The 22,680-nt window shown below is 44.8% G+C and overlaps 1 protein-coding gene across 1 annotated transcript in view; it reads left to right on the top strand.

Annotated features, from left to right (window-relative positions):
• AGBL3 (ATP/GTP binding protein like 3) overlaps positions 1 to 22,680 on the top strand; it is a 144,597-nt gene that overhangs the window by 5,852 nt on the left and 116,065 nt on the right. Inside the window, exons 2-3 of the mRNA XM_033952429.1 lie at positions 1,144 to 1,295; positions 2,152 to 2,268. Of these exons, the coding sequence (XP_033808320.1) occupies positions 1,144 to 1,295; positions 2,152 to 2,268 (269 nt within the window). The remainder of the gene's footprint in view (positions 1 to 1,143; positions 1,296 to 2,151; positions 2,269 to 22,680) is intronic.

The following is a 22,680-nucleotide window of genomic DNA, read 5'->3' as shown; positions in this document are numbered from 1 at the left end:
TGAAAAGGGGTCCTCTCTGAAATTGTTGCTTGGATGCCCTTTATTTAAATTTCTTTAACTGTCTGTAGTTCAGTTTATCGCAAATGTAGGCAGCCCAGGACTTCTTGGTTTTCCCCCTTCCCACCAGTCTCTTTTTTTCCCTGAAGCCCAGACAAAATGCAACCGACAAATCATCCTTACTGGGGGCAGGGGAGGCCACACACTTGTGCATCCACCTTTGAACTACACGTGAGCGCAGTCAGGCGCCTTCTTTGTGGAATTACCAGTAGAGGCCTGCCAAAACGTAGGTGTATGAAATGCGCTTTTGGACAATGGCATCTGCGCGGCTAGATTGCGTTATAGAATCGTAGTATCAGGCCACATATATGCCCAACCGCTTATACCTGACCCATGACAGGCGCAAATACACAACCCTAACTGTTGGCACTTCCGACACTGCCCCGCCCCCCTCGCAGTAGTACTTAGGCATTACCTTATAGAGTAGCTCTTAAGTGCAATTCTGTGCATGTAACTACAAATAGGCGCCATCCATTGCACCTACCCGCGTGCCAACTGAATGTACAAATTGTGTGACAGATTGAAGAATTATGGTCTTGAGTGTCTCTCTCTGCATATGCGCAGATGCTGCATCCCAGGTCTTACAAACAAGCAAGCAAGCAGTGCATCTACTCCAGGAGACATCTGGAGACTTAGTGCAGGTGGCAGAACAATTCCCTGGTGTATTTATAAGGTATGGGAGGGGCTTGAGGGATTATAATTATATCCGGCGGCTGTGTAAGCCCCGTGATTGGAAGACAATTGTTGTTGTAATTGTAGGTTATGCTGGTTGTGGCAAGTTCAGACTTGCAAAAGGTATTGCAGATAAATGGGGGGGAAGGGATTTATTATAAGCCCAGGGGGGAGTGGTGGGATGGTTATGTGGGACAAGAAAGTGTAATAATGGATGATTTTTATGGGTGGATTAAGTATGATGAATTGTTGAGAATTATGGATAGATACCCACACCAAGTACCAATAAAAGGGGGCTTCACAGAATTTGTGGCAAAAAGGCTCTTTATTACAAGTAATTGTTATGCACAAGAATGGTACACCTTTGAGAATGCAGTGCAGAGAATGCCTGCTTCACATACCTTTCCTTTGCAGGTGACCGCAAGGCAAAGAGAAGACTTCGCACGACATTCACCACGCGACAGCTTCAGGAGCTAGAGAGGGTCTTCACGATCACGCACTACCCAGACGTCCACACAAGGGACCAACTGGCAACCAAGGTCAACCTCCCCGAAACCAGGGTCCAGGTCTGTGTAACGCTGTAGGGAAGGCAGAAGGTGCAAGCGGTAAATGGGAAATAGAGACTGGCTCCCGCCAGACCTGGAGTCGAGCCATGAAAAATAGGAACAGAATTTAAAACAGATATTTAGGGTCACATCCACTGTCAGGGTAATTTTGCAATAGGGTGTGGTGGGGTATGGAGCCTCAGCAAACGCACGCTGGATTTTACTAAACCGCGGAAGAGCTTCGTGCCGCGAACCGGCGAGGTAAATGCTCTGACGCTCGTAGGAATTGAATGAGTGTCGGAGTATTTACCTTGCCAGCCCGTGGTAAGAAGCTCTTCTGTGGTTTAGTAAAAGGAGCCCTTAGTTAGAGTCGTGACCCATCAAATGCGCTCCATACGGCAGATACTATTTTGTCTTTTTGAGGGTTACAAAGTTACCCTCTATTTTGAGGGAGGTGGGGGGACAACCCCCACCCCCACACACACACACACACACACTACACTTAAAATATTCACTTGGTATCTCGTGTTAGGGTAAGGTTTAAGAAAAGTTTGGACAAGTTCCTGGAGGAAAAGTCCATAGTCCAAAGCTTGCCCTGGATCGGTAGCATGGAATGTTGCTCTTATTGGGCATTCTGTAATCTTGCTACTCTTCAAATAACACCCCCTGATCATCCGCCTTTTCAGTCTCCAAAATCAACAGGAAAGGGAGTCAGAAAGTGTGGGACAAACTAATGGCTGGGGCTAATGATTGGGTAAGGTTTTGCATTCGATAAGCCATTTTCTGTGGTATATTTCTACGATGTCTGGCTTTTTCACTGGGGACATTTAAAAAACCCATATATTCATTTAGGGGTTTTCTCCTTCATATGCAACAGATTTGGTTCCAGAACCGACGAGCCAAGTGGAGGAAATATGAAAAGCTTGGGAATTTTGGAGGCCTTCAGCACCTGACAAAATTAGATTTGATCCCAGCTCCAAAGCCGGAGGACAGGGTAAGTGTGAAAAAAAACCCACGATTCATTTATGTCTTGTGTAGAAAGGACGAGATATCATTTACATATTAAACAACATTAAAACCTAGAAAGAAATTCATGTTTCTAAATGTTACATGTATATTCAAAAAATCCTTCCTGGATAAAGTGGGAATAGTAGGAACCAATATGTGTTAATAAATATGAATCTGAATTGTGAGATGAAGGAGACCTCAGTAAACACATCTAAACGGTAGAATATCAAAGCGAAAGTTGTCACTGTTTACATCCTTGGACTCTCTCCAATGGCGCTTTTTCAAGTGCATAAGCGTGCTGAGTGAAATATAGGGCCTCTTCTATTAAACTGCGCTAGCAGTTTCTAGCACGGGGAACCGCGCTGAATGGCCCGCGCTGCTCATGACGCTCACAGGTGATAGGCTCAGGAGTAATCTGAGGAAATACTTTTTTACAGAAAGGGTGGTGGATGCGTGGAACAGTCTCCCGGAGGAGGTGGTGGAGACAGAGACTGTGTCTGAATTCAAGAAGGCCTGGGATGGGCACGTGAGATCTCTTGGAAAGAGAAAGAGATAATGGTTACTGTGGATGGGCAGATTGGATGGGCCATTTGGCCTTTATCTGTCATCATGTTACAATGTTTCTATAACCATAAAGCTCTATGACATCACAATGCAGATGTAAAGAGCCTTAGCCAATAGGAAGAGGAGGAGATAGTGGATGCTGTGGATGGACCATTTGGCCTTTATCTGCCATCATATTTCTATAACCACAAAGCTCTATGACCTCACAATGCAGGTGTAAAGAGCCTTTGCCTATAGGAAGAGGAGATGCAAATGTTAAGAGCCTTAGCCAATAGGGAGAGGAGGAGATAGTGGATGCTGTGGATGGACCATTTGGCCTTTATCTGCCATCATGTTTCTATAACCACAAAGCTCTATGACCTCACAATGCAGGTGTAAAGAGCCTTTGCCTATAGGAAGAGGAGATGCAAATGTTAAGAGCCTTAGCCAATAGGAAGAGGAGGAGATAGTGGATGCTGTGGATGGACCATTTGGCCTTTATCAGCCATCATGTTTCTATAACCATAAAGCTTAATGACCTCACAATGCAGGTATAAAGAGCCTTAGCCTATAGGAAGAGGAGATGCAAATGTTAAGAGCCTTAGCCAATAGGAAGAGGAGGAGATAGTGGATGCTGTGGATGGACCATTTGGCCTTTATCTGCCATCAGGTTTCTATAACCATAAAGCTCCATGACCTCACAATGCAGGTATAAAGAGCCTTAGCCTATAGGAAGAGGAGATGCAAATGTTAAGAGCCTTAGCCAATAGGAAGAGGAGGAGATAGTGGATGCTGTGGATGGACCATTTGGCCTTTATCTGCCATCAGGTTTCTATGTACTCATAGGGCCCAAAACTAGATCTGGGTGGTGAAACTGTACAGGGAGAAACAGAAGATCCTGGACTGGATCCGTATCCTGGACTTTTCCATTTTTTATTTTTTTTTAAAGAAATGCACAGCTGGGACAGGTCAAAAAGAAGAGTTTCTTAAGGAGGAAAACCATGCGCGAAGATGTAAATAAATATATTCTAAAGAAAGCTTTGCTTGACTTGGACTAACAGTTATCATGTCTCTATTCTCTGCAGGATTGCAGCCTGATGCCCAGAAAACTTGCCAGCGCAGATCCATCTGTGAGATACTATTCCCCTACCCAAGCACAGCTAACATCGACACCAGTGCCAGAGACATTTGCTGTACCCCATCTGGAGTCATTAACTTACCCCAAGCCCCACATTTCCCTTGACTGCTTTTTGCCTTGTTACGTGCCATTCCGTCTGAGGACCGAATGGAGCAGCGTCTGTGCAATGCCAACCTAACAAAGTGTTCCGTCCATCAAGGCCTGTGGCTGCGCTCACAGTATTGGTGGAAAATGAGCCTCACCGTCCAACTGGTACTACGGCGTGATCAGCTACGCAAGAGCCACAGCTGAGGTAGAATGAGGGACCCTTGTGCTCTCAACAACTGGTCTACCAAGCAGGCTGAAGAGAGAAGAATGTTTCGTCCTTTGGCCCAGTAGTTTGCTGGGATTATTTGAGACCTGACATGGAGCAAATTAGAAAACAGCTTCATTTTTTTACGGGTGTACTGTAGGCGATGCCATCGTAGGGCGGTGGACAGCATCCAAGCTGCTAAGTCATATGGATTGCAGAGAAGCTTAGCAGCCATCTCAAAGTTAAACGTGGAAAAAGTCATTTCTGCTCTTTCCAGGCTTTTGGCAAGGCGCAAAATGACCATCCACTTGAAACACCATCACGTCATATTGAATATGCTGGTGTCACTGGAATTACCTAAGTAAGGGTTAGTATATTTGAACTGTAACATTCCAGTACAATCCCCAGCGAGATGCTGGAGCCCTTAAGGGATGCTTAATAATAATAATTTTATTCTTATATACCGCCATGCCCATCGAGTTCTAGGCGGTTCACAACAATTACATTAGGGTCCGCATTGACATGCCGATTTACAAACAATGTATTGGATTTACAACAACTTCCGCCGAACATGGCTGAAGAAGCGGGAGTGGGAAGGAGAGAAGGAGGAAAGGATCAATAGAGGGAGGGGGGGGGTGGGCCGAACGGGCAGATTTACCACAATTTATTGGATTTACAACAATTTTAGCCGAACTTGGCTGATGAAGAAGGAGGGGGAAGCCAGCGATCAATAAAGGGGGGGGGGAAAAGGGTCGCACGTGTGGCCGGGTGATTCCTGAGAGGGGGGGCGTTACGGGGCTTGTTTGTTGAATAGATAAGTTTTGAGTGTTTTTCTAAAGTCGAGGTAAGTGGGAGCCTCGAGAATCATTTGGACGATCCATGGGTTCATCTTGGCTGCTTGGAAGGCGAAGGTTTTGTCTAGGAATCTTTTAAGATGACAGAGCTTTAGCGAGGGGTAGGCGAACAGTTGAATTCTGCGGGATTTCTTGTTGGTGCAGTAAAGGTTAATGGCCATTGTGCTTTATCTTTTGCATGTACGGTGAATACTTGTATTTTCCTTTGAAGACTCCATGAGAGAATATGATTTTTTGTCATGTGTGAAAACTCCACAAGATGGCAAATCTATATATATAAAATCGGAGGTATGTATGTGTGTATGTGCCGCGATCACGCAAAAACGGCTTGACCGATTTGAACGAAACTTGGTATGCAGATCCCTCACTACCTGGGATGATATGTTCTGGGGGTCTCGTGGCCCACCTGCACACGTGGGCGGAGCTACAAACATAAAATCAGATTTCACCCATTCATGTCAATGGAAAAAATGTAAAAAGCTGCCATTCTCACAGTAATTCAAAAACGGCTTGACCGATTTGAACAAAACTTGGTATGCAGATCCCTCACTACCTGGGGTGATATGTTCTGGGTGTCTCCCGGCCCCCCTGCACACGTGGGCGGAGCTACAAACAGAAAATCAGATTTCACCCATTCATGTCAATGGAAAAAATGTAAAAAGCTGACATTCTCACTGTGACCAATTTTGACGAAACTTGGTATGCAGATCCCTCACTACCTGGGGTGATATGTTCTGGGGGTCTCACGGCCCACAACTCTATGTTGCTTGCTCAAGGGTGGGTTCACCCAAGAATTTATATGTTCTTGCTCCAGGAGGTGAAACTAAAATTGTTGTTTATAATCACGTTTTGCGTTAGTTGTATTGTATTCATTTTGTCAAATATTTCACTTTATAATTTGAATATTGTACTTTTTATTAAGCTGTAAAAAAATACTTTCATTCACCACTATAAAGTATCTTTATTTGAATCCATTTACAGTGTTATTGCTATAATTAAATACCCGTGCAACGCCGGGGCATCAGCTAGTATTTAATATTGAAGAAACAGGCCTTTCTTCCCCCACGCAAAGTCGCTGTTGAAATGCCAAGTTACGTGCGTGAAATCAATATTTTATGAAATATCTGCCTAGCTACTGTGAGGATTTCACAGTCAGTTGTTCTGGGACCTCTGGAAAGACAGAAGTGTAAATCTCCTGCAATCAAATTCTATAAGAGGTTCCTAAAGATAGGCAGCTAAATAAATAAAGTTAGGCCCCCTTTTATCAAGGAATTCCATGAGCGTCAGACCATTTACCGCCATAGCCAGCAATTAAAAACCCTAACGCAGCTTGTTTAAAAGGGGTTTTAATTAGTAAATTGGCTTCAATTATAAGCTTTAACAAGTTCATAATGGAAAGAAATAAAAATCAATTGGGTGATAGATGCTTCTGTTCTTAGGCATGATTCTACGAAAGAGATATGCCTAATGGCACCTAATTCCAAAGTAGACGTGTATAGGGGCACGTGTATACCCCAAGAATAAATGGGATACCTATGTGGGATCCCTACGAGGGTCATGCCAAGGGATAGGGTCACTAGGGTATAGACTTGAAAGAGCGGGTCAGTAGAGTGGAAGTATAATTACAATCGTACTTAAGGGGGTCATTAGACTTAATAGGGAGGGTCAATAGGGTGGGCAGACTTGATGGGCTGTAGCCCTTATCTGCCATCATCTTTCTATGTTTCTATGTTTCTATGAGAAGGATTTAGGCGCTGCTAGGCGCAATTATCTAAAGGACTTAAGCGCCTATAATGTAGGTCTGGCCTACATTACAGGTGTCTAAGTTTTAAGTTAGGCATGATTCTAAGTGTAATTGACAGGGGATAGATGCCTATCTTTTAGACACCCCCTAACTCCCACTAGGTGTTCTCTAAACAGAGCTCAACAAAACTATTGACTCTCTGTAGAAGGAAGATCCTCCTTTATTGGCCCCCCCAAAATATTTTTCCATTATCCGAAGGGTTAGCCAGCTCACCAAGGCCAAGCTTGGTTAGTCCTCGTGTTGTTTCATTGCATCTCTGCGAGACTTTGAGAGTCATGCATTTCTTAGGTGGCCCAAGCTGATTCCTCTGGGTCAGCTATCTTGGTCAGGAATTCATCAATATGGTCCCTCTTCCGTTGAGTAGATGTACCATTTACATACTTTGTTTATGACTTTCAATGAATGATTCAACATGAACATCTAATGAGCAATTTGCTCAACTTAATCCAAAGTGCATTTACAAGTAGGCAATAAAGTTTCCTAATCACGGCTGTATTGATCCTCTGTGATAGAGCGTATGGGCTTCCATGTGCCGTCTAACTTTCTCTTGCCTGCTTCTCAGTTGCTGACTGCAGATTCCAGATGGTCTGTCTCTGTGTATTGCAGATCTTAAACTTCTCAATTTTGATCTCTCGGAAGGCTATTCCATGGAACTGGGCTCTGTGCCATCTCTAGTCAACATGCAAGCCTCTAGCTCAGAATTAACCCTGGCTCTATTTATAATGGTAAAAAAATAGTTACCTCCACTTCTTGTGTGTTTTCTCCCCAACACAGGTAATTTGCTCAGGAATTTTCAGCAACTGGATTAATTGGTTTTACGGCCACTCAGGACCTGTCACAGCAAACCCACTACCCTCTCATTAGCTTCCCAAATAACTGACACCACCTTAATTCCTTAATATAGGGTTACCAGACGTCTGGATTTACCCGGACATGCCTTCTTTTTAGAGGGCATGTCTGGGTGTCTGGACGACTTTTCAAAACCCGGCACGGATGCAATGCGGTGATGCGGTCACATCCAGACCCTACTGGCTCACAATACCTGGGACTGTGAGGAAAGAGGAAAAGACACAGATCAGGGGAAGTTTGGAGAAATGGGTGGGGTTTTCCTTCCTTCCATTGGTTTAATAAAAGCTATAGGCCAGCTAAAGGAATTTGGAAGGGATATCGTTATTCCTCATGGAGGCTGGCTGAAGGCTCCAGGATTTTTGACCTGCACAGGAACATCAATGGATTGCCTGTGATGATTGATATAACTTTTCATGGCTCTGAGTCAAATATTTCCTGAGTTAGGAGGCAAGTAAGCACAGAATTTAGATGATCATATATCTCCATTTCCAGGATCAAGTAAACCTCTCTGGAGCTTTGTAGCAATGAAGCCATGGTTATTCTGATGTATGTGTCTCCTGACGGGCAGTAGAGAAACAGAATTCTTAAGGAAGATGGTCAATCAGCTTTAGCATCGATTAGGAGGACTTGATATTTTCAACCATATTGAGTTTGAAGCAATAAAGGAAAAGGAGTCTGATTTGGGCGAGTTTCTTCCGTAGCTCAGTCAGTCCCAGCGCTCGTCCGATTGCCTTTCTCAGCCTGGCATTACACTGACCACTGATAAATTCATAGTAACGCCGGGCACGGTCATTAGAACCCAGGAATGGCCACACGTGGCAAGCACACGGGCTTTGTATTTAGCGGTGACACATCCCAACGTTGCGTATTTGTATTATTTACTGCAACTTTGAATCTCATCACAAAGACGGTTAATAGATAAATACCAAGTCCTGCTAAAAAAAACATTTGAAAGAAAAGAAGGGTGGAAAGAAAACTGAATTTCAACTTATTGCAGGGTAATATATCTCGGGAATATATCTTCTTGCTTATGGCTTGCTTTCAGGTTTCAGTTTGCATCCCTTTCTCCCCTTGCTCTCTCTCTCCTCTTAAGTTATTGAATATAAGAATCAATACAATCATAGTTCAAAAAAAAGAATGAAAATTTGCAGAAAACAAAGAGGCAAACACTGTGACAGAAAAGACTTAGGCAAGCATTCAACGAATTCATGATAAGATTATGCTATTACATCAAGCTGGGTGAACCTCTTCATAAACGCAGCTAATACATCCCAATAAATAAATAACATTTATGTACGTACTTCTCATCTAAAATGAATTTTAGCCTGCAGTGATCAGCCTTTTTTAAAATGCCGGCCACCAGGTGTTGGTATCTAGACACGTTCACTTTCCAGCATCAGTGATTACAGGCTCGGCCCTTGCCAAAAGTCGGCATGACCTGTTCCAAGCCAGATCCAAGGATCTTTACTCAGTCATCACCCTTGTTGACCTATCCTCTGCTTTTCACTCTGTTGATCACCACCTACTCCTTGACACACTGTCCTCACTTGAATTTGGGGGTTCTATTCCATTGGGGAGGGGAGGTTAATATCTCCCATCACACTTTTTAGGGTATTCTCTGCCTCTGCCACTGTCAGTCAGTGTTAAGTCCCTCTTATCTGTACCCTTCTCTTCCACTGCCAACTCCAGACTCCGTCCCTTCTTTCTTGCTGCACGGTATGCCTGAATCAATAGGTCACGCTCCGTCTCTAGCAGTGTTCAAATCCAAGCTAAAAGCCCACGTTTTTAAAACTGCTTTCAACTCTTAACGCCTCCTCACTGCTGTCAGATACCTAGACCCACTGTATCATATCCTCTACCATAATCTCCCCAACCCCGAGGTGTCCTCTCTGTCTGTCCAAATTGGATTGTAAGCTCTTCTGAGCAGGGACTGTCTGCTGAATGTTAAATGTACAGTGTTATAGATACATCGTAGTAGTGTACCATAGGAACTCTTCTCTTCATGCTCTGATTTCCTCCCGTGATTTTCAGTATCGTCCTTATGCAGATGACTCCCAGATTGACGTTTCAATGCCAGCAATGTTGTCAGGAATCCAGACCCAAGACTTACCCTGTTGTCTGGCTTCACTGCCTGGATGTCCCATCACCAAGTGACTAAGCTTATCGTTCCCCCCAAAACCTACCTCTCCTCTTCCTTCACTCCCTGTTTCTACAGATAACACTGTCATCCTCCTCATCTGCTCAGTTCAAAACTTTAGAGTCATCTTCGACTCCTCTCGCTCTTCATCTGGACCCCGCCAATGTTTTTTTTATTTCTGTGTATTATTGTTCTTGATGATCATTTTAGCGTTTGTTTTATATACACATTTTAATACTTTGATAGTTCCCCAATGCAGGCATCTGCCAAAACACTACTGTGTCAAATTATTTAAATATTCATCTAGTTATTTATATTCTTGTGGTACTTCCTTTTACCCTTTGGCCATCGTCAATTATTTTTTTTATTGTTTGTTTGCTATTTTGTGGCGTGTGGTTCTTCTATGTCTCATTTTTTTCTCTATAATAATTCTAAAATTCATCTCTTTCTTTCTAAATACACCACCAAAAACCTTATCCATACTCTCATCACTTCCTGCTTAGACTACTGCAACTTTCTCCTCACAGTTCTCTCACTAAACTACTACTACTGTTTATACCATTTCTAGAGCACCAAAAGGCTGCTTAAAATTCTGCTGCATGACTTAATTTCCACACTAACATAACCCACTCTTCAGTTGCTCTGTTGAGTACATGTAGGGTTACCATATCTGTGAAGACAAAAAAAGAGGACACATGACCCTGCCCACACTCCACCACAGCTCCGCCCATACTCCACTCATTTCCTTGGTCCCCCTTTCCATCCTTGTACCCTTTTAGTGCTTCTCTCTGTCTCTCTCTTTCTTTCTTCAACCCTCCTCTTCCATGGGTGCTTCTCTCTCTCGCCTTCCAACGTTTTCTCCTGCTGTTTCTGTCTCTCCCTCCCATCCAGCACTACCCTACTCCATGCTCTTTCTTCAGCACTCTCTCCTTTCCATAATGCTTCTCCAGCCAGCCATCCCTCTTCCCTCCCTCCATGCTGTTTCTCCCTCCCTCTCTCCTTTCATCCATGCTGTTTTTCCAGCCCTCCCTCTATTGTTTCTCCAGCCCCATTTCTCTCTTCCTCACTCCATGATATTTCTCCAGTCCCCTCCCTCCCTGCTGTTTCTCCTTCCCTCTCTTCCTTCATCATGCTGTTTTTCCAGCCCTCCCTCTCCCTCCCTCCATGATGTTTATGCAGTCCCCTCCCTCTCTCCTTTCATCATGCTGTTTTTCCAGTCCTTCCTCCCTTCATCCATGATGTTTCACCAGCCTTCTCCTTCCTTTCATGCTGTTTCTCCTCTCCCTTTCCCACCCCACCTCCAACGCTGCTTCCCCTCACATCTCCCTAGCTCCCGACTCCCCCACCTACCTCCTCTCTGGCTGGTCGCTGTAATTTAATATTTGGGCAGCCAGCAGCAGCAGCAACAAGGTAAGCCTGCTATGGCCAGCCTATCCCGGCAGCTGCCTCTCTGCAAGTCCTGCCTACGTGGGAACAGGAAGTCGCTGCAGAGAGGCGGCTTCCAGGAAATGCTGGTGGTAGCAGGCTTACTGCATTGCTGCTGCTGGCTGCCTGAAGATTCAGTTACAGTGGCCGGGCCCAGGGAATAGGTAGGAGGGGGAGTCTGGAGAGTTGGATAAACCCAGATTTCCCCTTTTGAGAAAAACTATCCGACCACCCAAACAGCCCTCGAAAAAAGGGACATATCCAGGTTTTCCCAGACGTCTGGTAACCCTCAGAACATGTATTCTGCTACACTGTGTGTTGCTCTGTTGTATTATTTCCCTGCTGTGCTGTTAGGTCTGTAAGTACAGTGCTTTCCTGTAGTGGTTTTTTGGGGGTTTGTTTATTTTGTGAAGGAGGACATGAAAAACCATAAATAAACTAAACTAGGCCTGCCAAACTAGGACCCCGAGTCAAAATTAGGCCTAGAGACCTGCCAAGTCTCTGGCCTGAGACTGATTAACTTTTGACAGATGTTGGCTGCTTGGGGCCAGGGTAGGTTTGCCAAACAGCAATTTTAGTCAAGGGAGGTGAGTGACTGACAGAACCTTGGCACTATAATTATCTGCCGACAGGCTACATCCTTGGCAGTAGATGTGCACAACTCGTCTCTTTTTTCTGTTTGCAGTGGGGTAGTAAGGGGGGGGCCGACCGCCCTGGGTGCCATCTCAATAGAGGGCGCTGACACCTCCCCACCACGCTCACGCCATCCCTCCCCACCCCGTACCTCTGTAGATCGTCACCAGCGCGAGCAACTTCTCCTCCCTGTTGCTTGTGCCAGCCTGGTTCCCCTCTGAATCACTTCTGGGTCGCGTGGCCAGGAAGTGACGTCAGAGGGAAACCCAATGCTGCTGCGAGCGGCCTACTGGAGAAGCCACTCGCTCTGGCGAAGATTTACAGAGGTACGTGTAGGGGAAGGGTGAGTGCGAATGTGGAGGAGGGGGTGCGGAAAGAGTGGTGAGGAAAAGGAGGGCATGGGGGAGGGCGCCTCCTACCCTTGCTACGCCACTGTCTATATGACTCCAATCTCTCCCCAGGTGCCATTAATCCAGATCTTCCCTTATTACTAGGGTTACCAGATTTTCTAAACAGAAAATCTGGACCCCCCCTAAACCTGCCCCCAGGCCCAATCAGTTCCACCCATCCCCGCCTCATTATGCCCCAGTCCCACCCCCAATCTCGCCTTAGCCCCACCCCCCGCTGCTTGCTCTTCTCGGGCAGGAGGGCATTCGCACATGCGCGGATGCCCTCCTGGCCGATGGCGATTTGATAGAAGCTTTTCAAAACCCAGACAAAATGCCAGGTTTTGAAAAGCCATCTGGACCTCCGGACATGTCCTCCTTCTGGACGTCTGCCTGCCTACCTGCTTCCTCTCCCTCCCCTTTTGCACAGACCTCCACTCCCTCATCATTTTCTCCCAGCTCATCTCTCTAAAATAACCCAGGAAAGTTGCCGAACTAGCTCCCAATTCTGGGGGTAGATAGTGAATGGAAGGACTCACAAGCCACCTGGTGGACCCTACTTTGAGCGTGTGTTAACTCAGCCCTTGCTGTTGCTCCCAGCCTGCCGCTGTCTCACACCTAAAACCCTGCCACAACAGTTTCCCCCAGCTGAAGCGATTCAGGAGGAACGCAACCTGAAAAGAAGTTTCAATTTTATTTTTGATTTGATACACCGCCTATCATCAAGTCTAAGACTTCAAATGCGCTTTAACGTGGAAAAATGCAAGGTCATGCATATAGGGAAAAAGAACCTGTTGCTCAACTACAAATTGGGGGGGGGCATTGTTGGGAGACAACAGACTTGAGAGAGACTTGGATGTGCTGGTGGATGCATCACTGAAGCCATCTGCACAGTGCGCAGCAGCCTCGAAAAAAGCCAACAGGATGCTGGGCATCATAAAGAGGGGCATCACAACCAGGACGCAGGAAGTCATCATGCCATTGTATCAAGCGATGGTGCGTCCACATCTGGAATACTGCGTTCAGTATTGGTCGCCATACCTCAAGAAGGACATGGCGGTACTTGAGAGAGTCCAAAGGAGAGCAACGAAACTGGTAAGAGGGCTGGAACACTGCCCATACGCCAAGAGGTTGGATAGGCTGGGGCTCTTCTCTCTGGAAAAAAGGAGGCTCAGGGGAGATATGATAGAGACCTTCAAGATCATGAGGGGCATAGAGAGGGTGGATAGGGACAGATTCTTCAGACTGAAGGGGACAACAGGTACGAGGGGGCATTCGGAGAAACTGAAGGGAGATAGGTTCAAGACAAATGCAAGGAAGTTTTTTTTCACCCAAAGGGTCGTGGACACTTGGAATGCGCTACCGGAGGAAGTGGTCAGGCAGAGTACGGTACAGGGATTCAAACAGGGATTGGACGGATTCCTGAGGGATAAAGGGATCGTGGGATACTGAGAGAAGTATCCAGGAAATAAGTATAGAAACCCGACCAGGTCATGCATGTGCAAGACCGGAGGGATAGGACTTCGATGGGAAGATAGGACTTCAATGGGAAACCAAGGTGGCAAGGGGACCCCTTCTGGTGATTCAGACAGGTTTGGGCCGCCGCGGGAGCGGACTGCTGGGCATGATGGACCTGTGAAGTGGTTTCTGACCACTTCTATAACCTACCTCAAGTTCTATCTGTACCCCTCTATCCCCTTTTCCTCCAGGAACCTATCCAAACCCTCCTTGAACCCCTGTACAGATTTCTGGCCTATCACATCCTCCGGAAGCGCGTTCCATGTGTCCACCACCCTCTGGGTAAAAAAGAACTTCCTAGCATTTGTTCTAAACCTGTCCCCCTTCAATTTCTCCGAGTGACCCCTAGTGTTTGTGGCTCCCCTCAGTTTGAAGAATCTGTTCTTATTCACTTTCTCTATGCCCTTTAGGATTTTGAAGGTTTCTATCATGTCCCCTCTAAGTCTCCTCTTCTCCAGGGAGAACAGCCCCAGCATTTTTAACCTGTCAGCGTATGAAAAATTTTCCATACCTTTTATCAGTTTAGTCGCCCTCCTCTGCACTCCCTCTAGTACCGCCATAAAATAAAATAAAATAAAATAAGGTTTCACGGTCCACATTTGACGAAGTGCGTAATGAGATGACTTGATTACTACTGAAGTGCCACATAACTGGTGACACATCTTTAAGAGGTGTAAGGACCTTACACAAGTGATTTAGCAAGGACTGGCGCTCCTGGAATTACATTACATTAGAGATTTCGATTCCGCCATTGCCTTGCGGTTCAAAGCGGATTACAAAAGAATTACAAAAAACGTATTACAAGAAGAAGATATCCGGTCATTTCTAAAGGAGATAAAGAGTAGATGAGGTTGCTTTGGGGAATCGGGAAGGTTTTGGGAAGTGGGAAGGAGCTAGCGGTATTAAGTCGTTTGCGGGAATTTCTTGAAAACTAGCGTCTTTACTTCTTTTCTGAATGTTTTGTAGTCTGGGGTCATAATTAGTAGATTGAAGATTTGGTTGTCGAGTTCTGCTGCTTGTGTGGCTAGGAGGCCTCATATAGTTTTTTCCATTTGACTTCTTTGATTGGAGGGTGCGTGAATGCCAAAACTGATGATATGAAATATTAAAAATCGCAATGGACACTTTTTTTTTTGTCAGTAAAGCCGGTATATCAAATGAAATAAAGGGATGAAGAGGTAGAGAGGGAAGGGGCTACAGAGGAAATGGAAGCGTTGGACCTACATGCAGCTTCGAAAAAGTGGAATTTGAGTCTGGATATGAATACCGCCAGAGATGAAGCCTAGCGGACTGTTCCAGGTATACAATGCAGCAAGGTAGAAGAGGCGGAGTTGGAAGTTGGCAGCCGAGGAGAAGGCAAGAGGCAGTCGAGGAGAAGGCAAGAGGCAAGTTGGGCAGTCGAGGAGAAGGGTACGTATTCGATGAACGGAGTTCCCAGGGCAGGGTGTAGGGCGAGATATGTGAAAGAGATATTGAAGAGACGCAGAGTGGGTACATTTGTAGGTCGGTAAGAGGAGTTAGAACTGTGTGCAGAGGCAGACAGGGAGCCAATGAAGTGACTTGAGAAGGAGGTGAAATGAGCATAACCACACTGGCGGAATACGAGGCACACAGCAGAATTCTGAACAGGCTGAAGGGAGGAGAGATGGATTAACGGGAGACCTATGAGAAGCAAGTTGCAGTAAATCAGGCAAGAGTATACGTCAAAAAGAAAGCCATAGACTCCAAATTAGATAAAACACCACTATCTGGCTAATTCACAATGCACATAGATTTGATCACATCACTCCCTTTCTGAAAAAAAGCAACTGGCTCCCTGAGACCCACTGCATCACATATAAAACACTTCCTAATTTTTAAAACGTTAAACTCAGGCAAACCCCCTTACCTCAAGCATCTTCTCACCCCTTTATGCCCCTTCAAGATCTCTCAGATTCACACACCAAAACAGGCTTAAAATTCCATGCTATCACGAAACTGTACATGAACATAAGAACATAAGAATTGCCACTTCTGGGTCAGACCAGTGGTCCATCGTGCCCAGCAGTCCGCTCCTGCGGCAGCCCTTAGGTCAAAGACCCTGAGTCTAGCCTTACCTGTGTACGTTCTGGTTCAGCAGGAACTTGTCTAACTTTGTCTTGAATCCCTGGAGGATGTTTTCCCCTATAACAGCCTCCGGAAGAGCGTCCAGAAATACAACTTTTTCAGTGAATGGACTTCTACTCTGGAACCCCCTCCCTCTACCACTCTGACTTCAGACATCCATTGATAAATTGAAAACCGAATTGAAAACATGTCTCTTTCAAGTTGCCTACCAAAACTGAAATCATAAATATCACTTCCCAATCATACTAGATGGGTCTCACCAAAACATAGTTACCCAACTGTGTTATCCTAGTTTCCAAGTTCATTCTTACTTTGATATACCGACCATCACAAGTATCTGGCCGGTTTACAGTATTAAAAATTTTTTAAAGATCTTAATAATAAGTAAAAAAAAAAAAAAAAAATTTATGATAAAATAAAAATAGAAATTTAAAAAAGGGTAGTGAAGACAAAACAAGGCGCGATTTGAGCAAAGCTAGAGGGAAGGAAAGTTTGAATTACATTTTAAAAATAAGAAATAAAAAGAAGGGAGGATGGAGTGGGTAAAACAGAAGGGAAGTTGCTTCTTAAAAATAGTTCTTTGTGGTTTATTTATTCCTTTCAAAATTGTAATTCATCCCCTGCCCTCATTTTCGTATTCTCATTTATTTCTCTACTTTCACAATCCCCGGCCCTTCCTCCTGATGTTTTGCCACCCAGAAGGTTTGCCCTTGGTGCCGGATAGCAAAAAATGGAATAAACATGGAAACTTGGAAAGTTGAAATCATGGTTGTTGCTCCATCAATTTTTCGCGATGTCAAGCACGAGCGTCAAACAAAGCAACAGTGGAAGAGATGAAAACCAGTCTATGGCATTCAAACAGATGGATTTGTTATTGCATAAAGGTCGACTCAATTCGTGTATCAGCCGCATGATCCGCCTCAGGAGTCTGAAGGGTTGATGAAACTATTGATGTGGTGGCAAAGCAAATTCAACATTCAATCAGAAATGCCAAACTGTCTTGTATGAACAAACGCATTGTGTGCCAGGGAATGAGAGCAAATGCAACTCTGAGCCTCGTCAAATTGTAAATCTTTTCCTGGTTTTATTTAATTGCTGTAAACCGAGTCGAGCTTTCTTTGAACGATGACTTGGTATACAAAGTTAAGCTTTAGTTTAGTTTACGCCAACGTACAAATCCTTCAGTCTTTTTAAGGCCTCATGCATACACACCAACCTAATGCGCACAGTACAGAGAAGACTTGACTTGGATCTGAGAATTTTGACACAAGATTGCAATTAACAAATAATTGTGTGAGGAACGACCCAACAAATAGTCTGTGTGCTGTGGAAATCTGGAAAATCCTAGGAAATATCTGTGAAATGAATGTTGACATCTGTTCTTGTGCATATAAATATGATGTGCTCTCTGTTTCTGAAGCAATAAAACACAGCTTCGGGAGAATTTACAACACTGGGTTATAAAGTGATAAGAGAAGTAATGCAATTGAACAGAGGTCAAGCACAGGTGACGGAGGTTCAGAAGTTCATCCTTTACTGGGAATGTGCTAGAAACCTGTGCGGGTGATTCTTGCTGCAGCTGTCCATCTTGGAAATCTGGTCCACCTTTTTGGCAATGTTTTAAGACCAATGAACCATCTAGCCCAGTATCCTGTCTTCATGGTGGCCAATCCAGGCCTGACAAGAACCCAACAGTAGCAACATTCCATGCAGAATCCCAAAGAGTAGCAAAATTCCAGAATCCCAGATAGTAGCCACATTCCATGCTACCGATCCAGGGCAAGCAGTGGCTTCCCCCATGTCTGTCTCAATAGCAGACTATGGACTTTTCCTCCAGGAACTTGTTCAAACTTTTCTTAAAACCAGCTACACTATCCGCTCTTACCACAATCTCTGGCAATGCGTTCCAGAGCTTAACTATTCTCCGAGTGAAAAAATATTTCCTCCTATTGGTTTTAAAAGTATTTCCCTAGTCTTTGTAATTTTTGACGGAGTGAAAAAAATCGATCCACTTTCACCCGTTCTACTCCACTCAGGATTTTGTAGACTTCAATCCTGTCTCCCCTCAGCCGTCTCTTTTCCAAACTGAAGAGCCCTAACCGTTTTAGTCTTTCCTCATACGAGAGGAGTTCCATCCCCTTGATCATCCTGGTTGCTCTTCTTTGAACCTTTTCTAGTGCCGCTATATCTTTTTTTCAGATAAGGCGACCAAAGTTGAACACCATCCTCAAGGTGTTGGAGCAGAGGATGCCTTTCGGAGTTACTGATTGAAGAAACTGAATCACATGCATAAAAGACACGACTCTTAGCGTGTACTTTATAGAATTACCCTATGACTTGATTGATTTTAATACGTAATGTACCACTACAAACCGAAGTGCTATAGCGGAATAAAAATTACTAATGTAATGTAATCATTTCTGTAGTGCTGAAAGGCATACACAGTGCTGTACATTTAATACGTGATAGACCGGTGGTTCCCAACCCTGTCCTGGAGGACCCCCAATGAATAAGCACAAGAGAGATTTGCATATAATGGAAGTGACAAGCATGCAAATCTCCTGGAGGACCCCCAATGAATAAACATGAGAGAGATTTGCATATAATGGAAGTGCAAGGCATGCAAATCTTCTGGAGGACCCCCCAATGAATAAGCAAGAGAGAGATTTGCATATAATGGAAGTGACAGACATGCAAATCTTCTGGAGGACCCCCAATGAATAAGCATGAGAGAGATTTGCATATAATGGAAGTGACAGACATGCAAATCTTCTGGAGGACCCCCAATGAATAAGCCCGAGAGAGATTTGCATATAATGGAAGCGACAGGCATGCAAATCTCCTGGAGGACCCCCAATGAATAAGCCCGAAAGAGATTTGCATATAATGGAAGTGACAGGCATGCAAATCTCCTGGAGGACCCCCAATGAATAAGCCCGAGAGAGATTTGCATATAATGGAAGTGACAGGCATGCAAATCTCCTGGAGGACCCCCAATGAATAAGCCCGAAAGAGATTTGCATATAATGGAAGTGACAGGCATGCAAATCTCTTGGAGGACCCCCAATGAATAAGCCCGAAAGAGATTTGCATATAATGGAAGTGACAGGCATGCAAATCTGCTCCTTGCATATTCATTAGGGCTATCCTGAGAGAATGAGAGCATGGGCATAGAGAATTTTACGATGAGTGGGAGTTAGGAGTTGAAGGCAGCCTTGAAAAAGTGGGCTTTAGGCTTGGCTTTGAATGCTGCTAGAAAAGGAGCCTGACATAATGACGTAAAGAGATGTTGATGGGAAAATGTCGACTCCTCTTTCTCTCGCTCTTCTCTCCTACAGCGACACTTCGTTTGCTCGCTATTTACCTTTTCACCTCTCCTTGCCCCGGTGGTGATATGGAGTTTACAATATAATTACACTGCACACAGCTGAAATTGCTGCTCTTATCACCACACTGGTTACACTTAACAAGGCATAAACTCCAAACCTCACACACTGCCAGTCTTCTTATATTAGGCTCTAATTATTTTATTGGCCTTTTGCACTGTGAAATAACCCCATGTGTATGCTGTGTTATCTGCATTAGTGCTTTATCTGTCCTACAGTGGCGACAGCTGCTATTGGCTTTCAGGGGCCATGAAAGTTTAAGACACTTTAGGAAACAGAAAGTCCTTAAAGATCTCCATGTACTCTTTCAGCCAAAGGTACTTCTTTTGGCAGCTTGATGGAACATTTTACATTGCTGTGGTGGGAAAGTACGCTCCTAGTGGTTATAGGACTGAACTGCTGATCTGGAGGAATCCTGGTTCATGAGCCCAAGTGGGGGTGTTTTGCCAATGATTCAGTGGATAACGAGAGTGGTTGTAGAAATTTATACCACTGTACGTGAATGTTGCCATGTCAATTCTAGCCAGGTCTCTCTATGTCTTTGTACTTTCATTTCTTCAGCTGTACCAGATTTTCTGTTTGAAAAATTTGGACCCCCCCCCCTCAAGTCCCGCTCCCAGGCCTGCATAGTTCCACCCATCCCGCCCCGTCATACCCAGTCCCGCCTCCACCCCAGCCCAGCTCAAAAGGAGGACATGTCTGGGAAATTCTGGACCTCTGGTAATTCTCGCCCAGAAATAGCTAAGAAGAAAAAAAAAAAAAAAAAAAAAAAAATTTTTAAATTGAATCAGGTTGGGCAGACTGGATGGACCATTCGGGTCTTTATCTGCCGTCATCTACTATGTTTTTTGGTAGCCCTTGTTCCCTGTCCATATTTCTGTGCAGCTCAGGTATTAAAATGCACGTTTTCAAAACATAAAAATGTACTGGAATTCTGTTGGGAAGCAACGAGGCCAAGTCTCACTCATTAGAAGCGTGGCGCACTCGTTTCAAGACTCTCGCACTCTTTGAGCCCTTAACAGTAGACCCCCCCTTGCCAGTCAGGATATCCACCTTGAATTTGCATAAACTTGATTTATATGCAAAATGTCTTTCATGCATATTCATTGTGGATATCTTGGAAACCCGACTGGCAAGGGGGGACTCCAGGACCGAGTTGAGAAACACTGGCCCAGAGTCTGGGAGGGAACAGTGACAGGATAAGACGAAGCTCTCCATTTCCAAGCTCTCGTGGCCCAGGTGATGCTGTCCGGCCTAGCAAAGATGGGGGTCCAATTTTTACTAGTGACAGAAGGAATCATTTACTACATCAGGCCTTAAAATGGTCTCTGATCACATTTCTCTGCCATTAAGAACATAAGAACATAAGAAATGCCTTCGTCGGATCAGACCTTCGGTCCATCTAGACCGGCGACCCGCGCACGCGGAGGCCAAGCTAGGTGTTCCCTGATGAATCCCTTGTTTACCCGTATCCCTCAATGTGATTCACAAGAAGGTGTGCATCCAACTTGCCCTTGAATCCCCGAATGGTGGGTCTCCGTCACAACCTCCTCTGGGAGAGCATTTCAGGCGTCCACCACTCGCTGTGTAAAGCAAAACGTCCTGACATTTGTCCTGGATCTGTTGCCCCTCAGTTTCAGTCCATTCTTATCCAGCCACTTGCAGTTTGCCTGTTCTTTTTCCTCCACAGGAAACCAGGTGCACAAGATCGATAGCCAGCGATTCTCTTATTAATGTAGTCACTAACTTACATTACTGGGCCAAAGCAGACATTTGCCGTAGAATCCTACCGCTGGGTTCCGAAAAGTAAGTTTTCTCTAAACACCATCAGGGTAGCGCTGTCCGTGACACTAGAAGCATGAATTATCTTATCTGGCCTTATGCATTTTCAATATTTTATCTCAAATTAATTAAACCTAGCTATAAACCTTTGGGGTGTTATAACGGTGACACCACCTCTCTGGCTGCCATTATACAGCACTCGGTAATAATAATAATAATAATAACAGCTTATATACCGCAATACCGTGAAGTTCTATGCGGTTTACAAAGATTAAGCAAAGGTACAAATTGATTGACTTTAAGAGGGGAGGAAGAAAGAGGGTTAATAGGACAGGAATGACCTTGGCTCTCCACCTGAGCTGAAAAAAACCTCCAGTATCGCCATTAAAAGCCTGTATCATAGGAGTGTGTCGGTTTTTATTGCTCTCTAGTTGGTATCGTTAAATCCAAATGTACATGGAGATAGAGAGCATGAAAGATGAGGAACACGACCCAGAAATGGGATTCCACAGCTATACACAGCAGGGTAAAAAAAAAATTGCTTCAGAGCGCAGCAGGGCTGATTATTCCATGCCTATGAGCACTTCCAGTAGTCTAGGCCAATCGGCAACAGCAGCACCACATGGCCACCTGGACCATAAATCAGATCCCTGCGTTGTGCTTCTTCTCCCCATCCTTTTAAAGACAAAAGGGAGCTATTTACAGCTCTCTGTTTCATCATTTTAGTTTTCAGTTCTTTGCACTTTTGAAGGTTCATCCTCCAGCCATCAAGAAGCCATTTACGTTTCAATTCTTCTTATAGGTATATAAGAACCAGAACAAGACAGCTAGAAACAAGTAAACCTCCCCACAGCTATCAACAATAACAGCAAATGCTAAACCCTCCCCGCACCCCTTCCCGGCCCACCACACCTCAAACAAAAACAGAACCGTAGCACACTTTGAACCAGCATCCCCTCCCCCAGAGCAGCGTATAGTACAATTGTGCATGGTATGGGCACTACCGAAATACCTTCCCAAAACCATCCACCCATACAGCTCCACCACATATGCACCTTCCCACCCCACCCCACAGACTATAAATAAGAACGAGAACAAAAGAGTTCAGAAGACTTGTACTCTGAGAGTCCTCTGAGACTAACTGTGCAGCTCCTAAACACCCCCCCCCCAAAAAAAAAACCCCAAACAAAAACCTGAACCACCATCAATTCCATGCAGAAAAAATTAAATTAAGAGAAAGGAGGAGAGGAAAAAAAGACCCACCCCATTGTGTTCCCTCAAGAAGCCATCTGGCGGCGGCGAAAAGGGCAAACAGAATGCTAGGAATGATTAAGAAGAGGATCACGAACAGATCGGAGAAGGTTATCATGCTGCTGTACCGGGCCATGGTACGCCCTCACCTTGAATACTGCATCCAGCACTGGTTGCCATTACATGAAGGACATAGTACTACTCGAAAGGGTCCAGAGAAGAGCGACTAAAATGGTTAAGGGGCTGGAGGAGTTGCCGTACAGTGAGAGATTGGAGAAACTGGGCCTCTTCTCC

This window comes from Geotrypetes seraphini, chromosome 7 (genome assembly GCF_902459505.1).
Source record: "Geotrypetes seraphini chromosome 7, aGeoSer1.1, whole genome shotgun sequence".
Lineage (NCBI taxonomy): Eukaryota > Metazoa > Chordata > Amphibia > Gymnophiona > Dermophiidae > Geotrypetes > Geotrypetes seraphini.
This window is presented reverse-complemented; position numbering and strand designations above follow the sequence as displayed.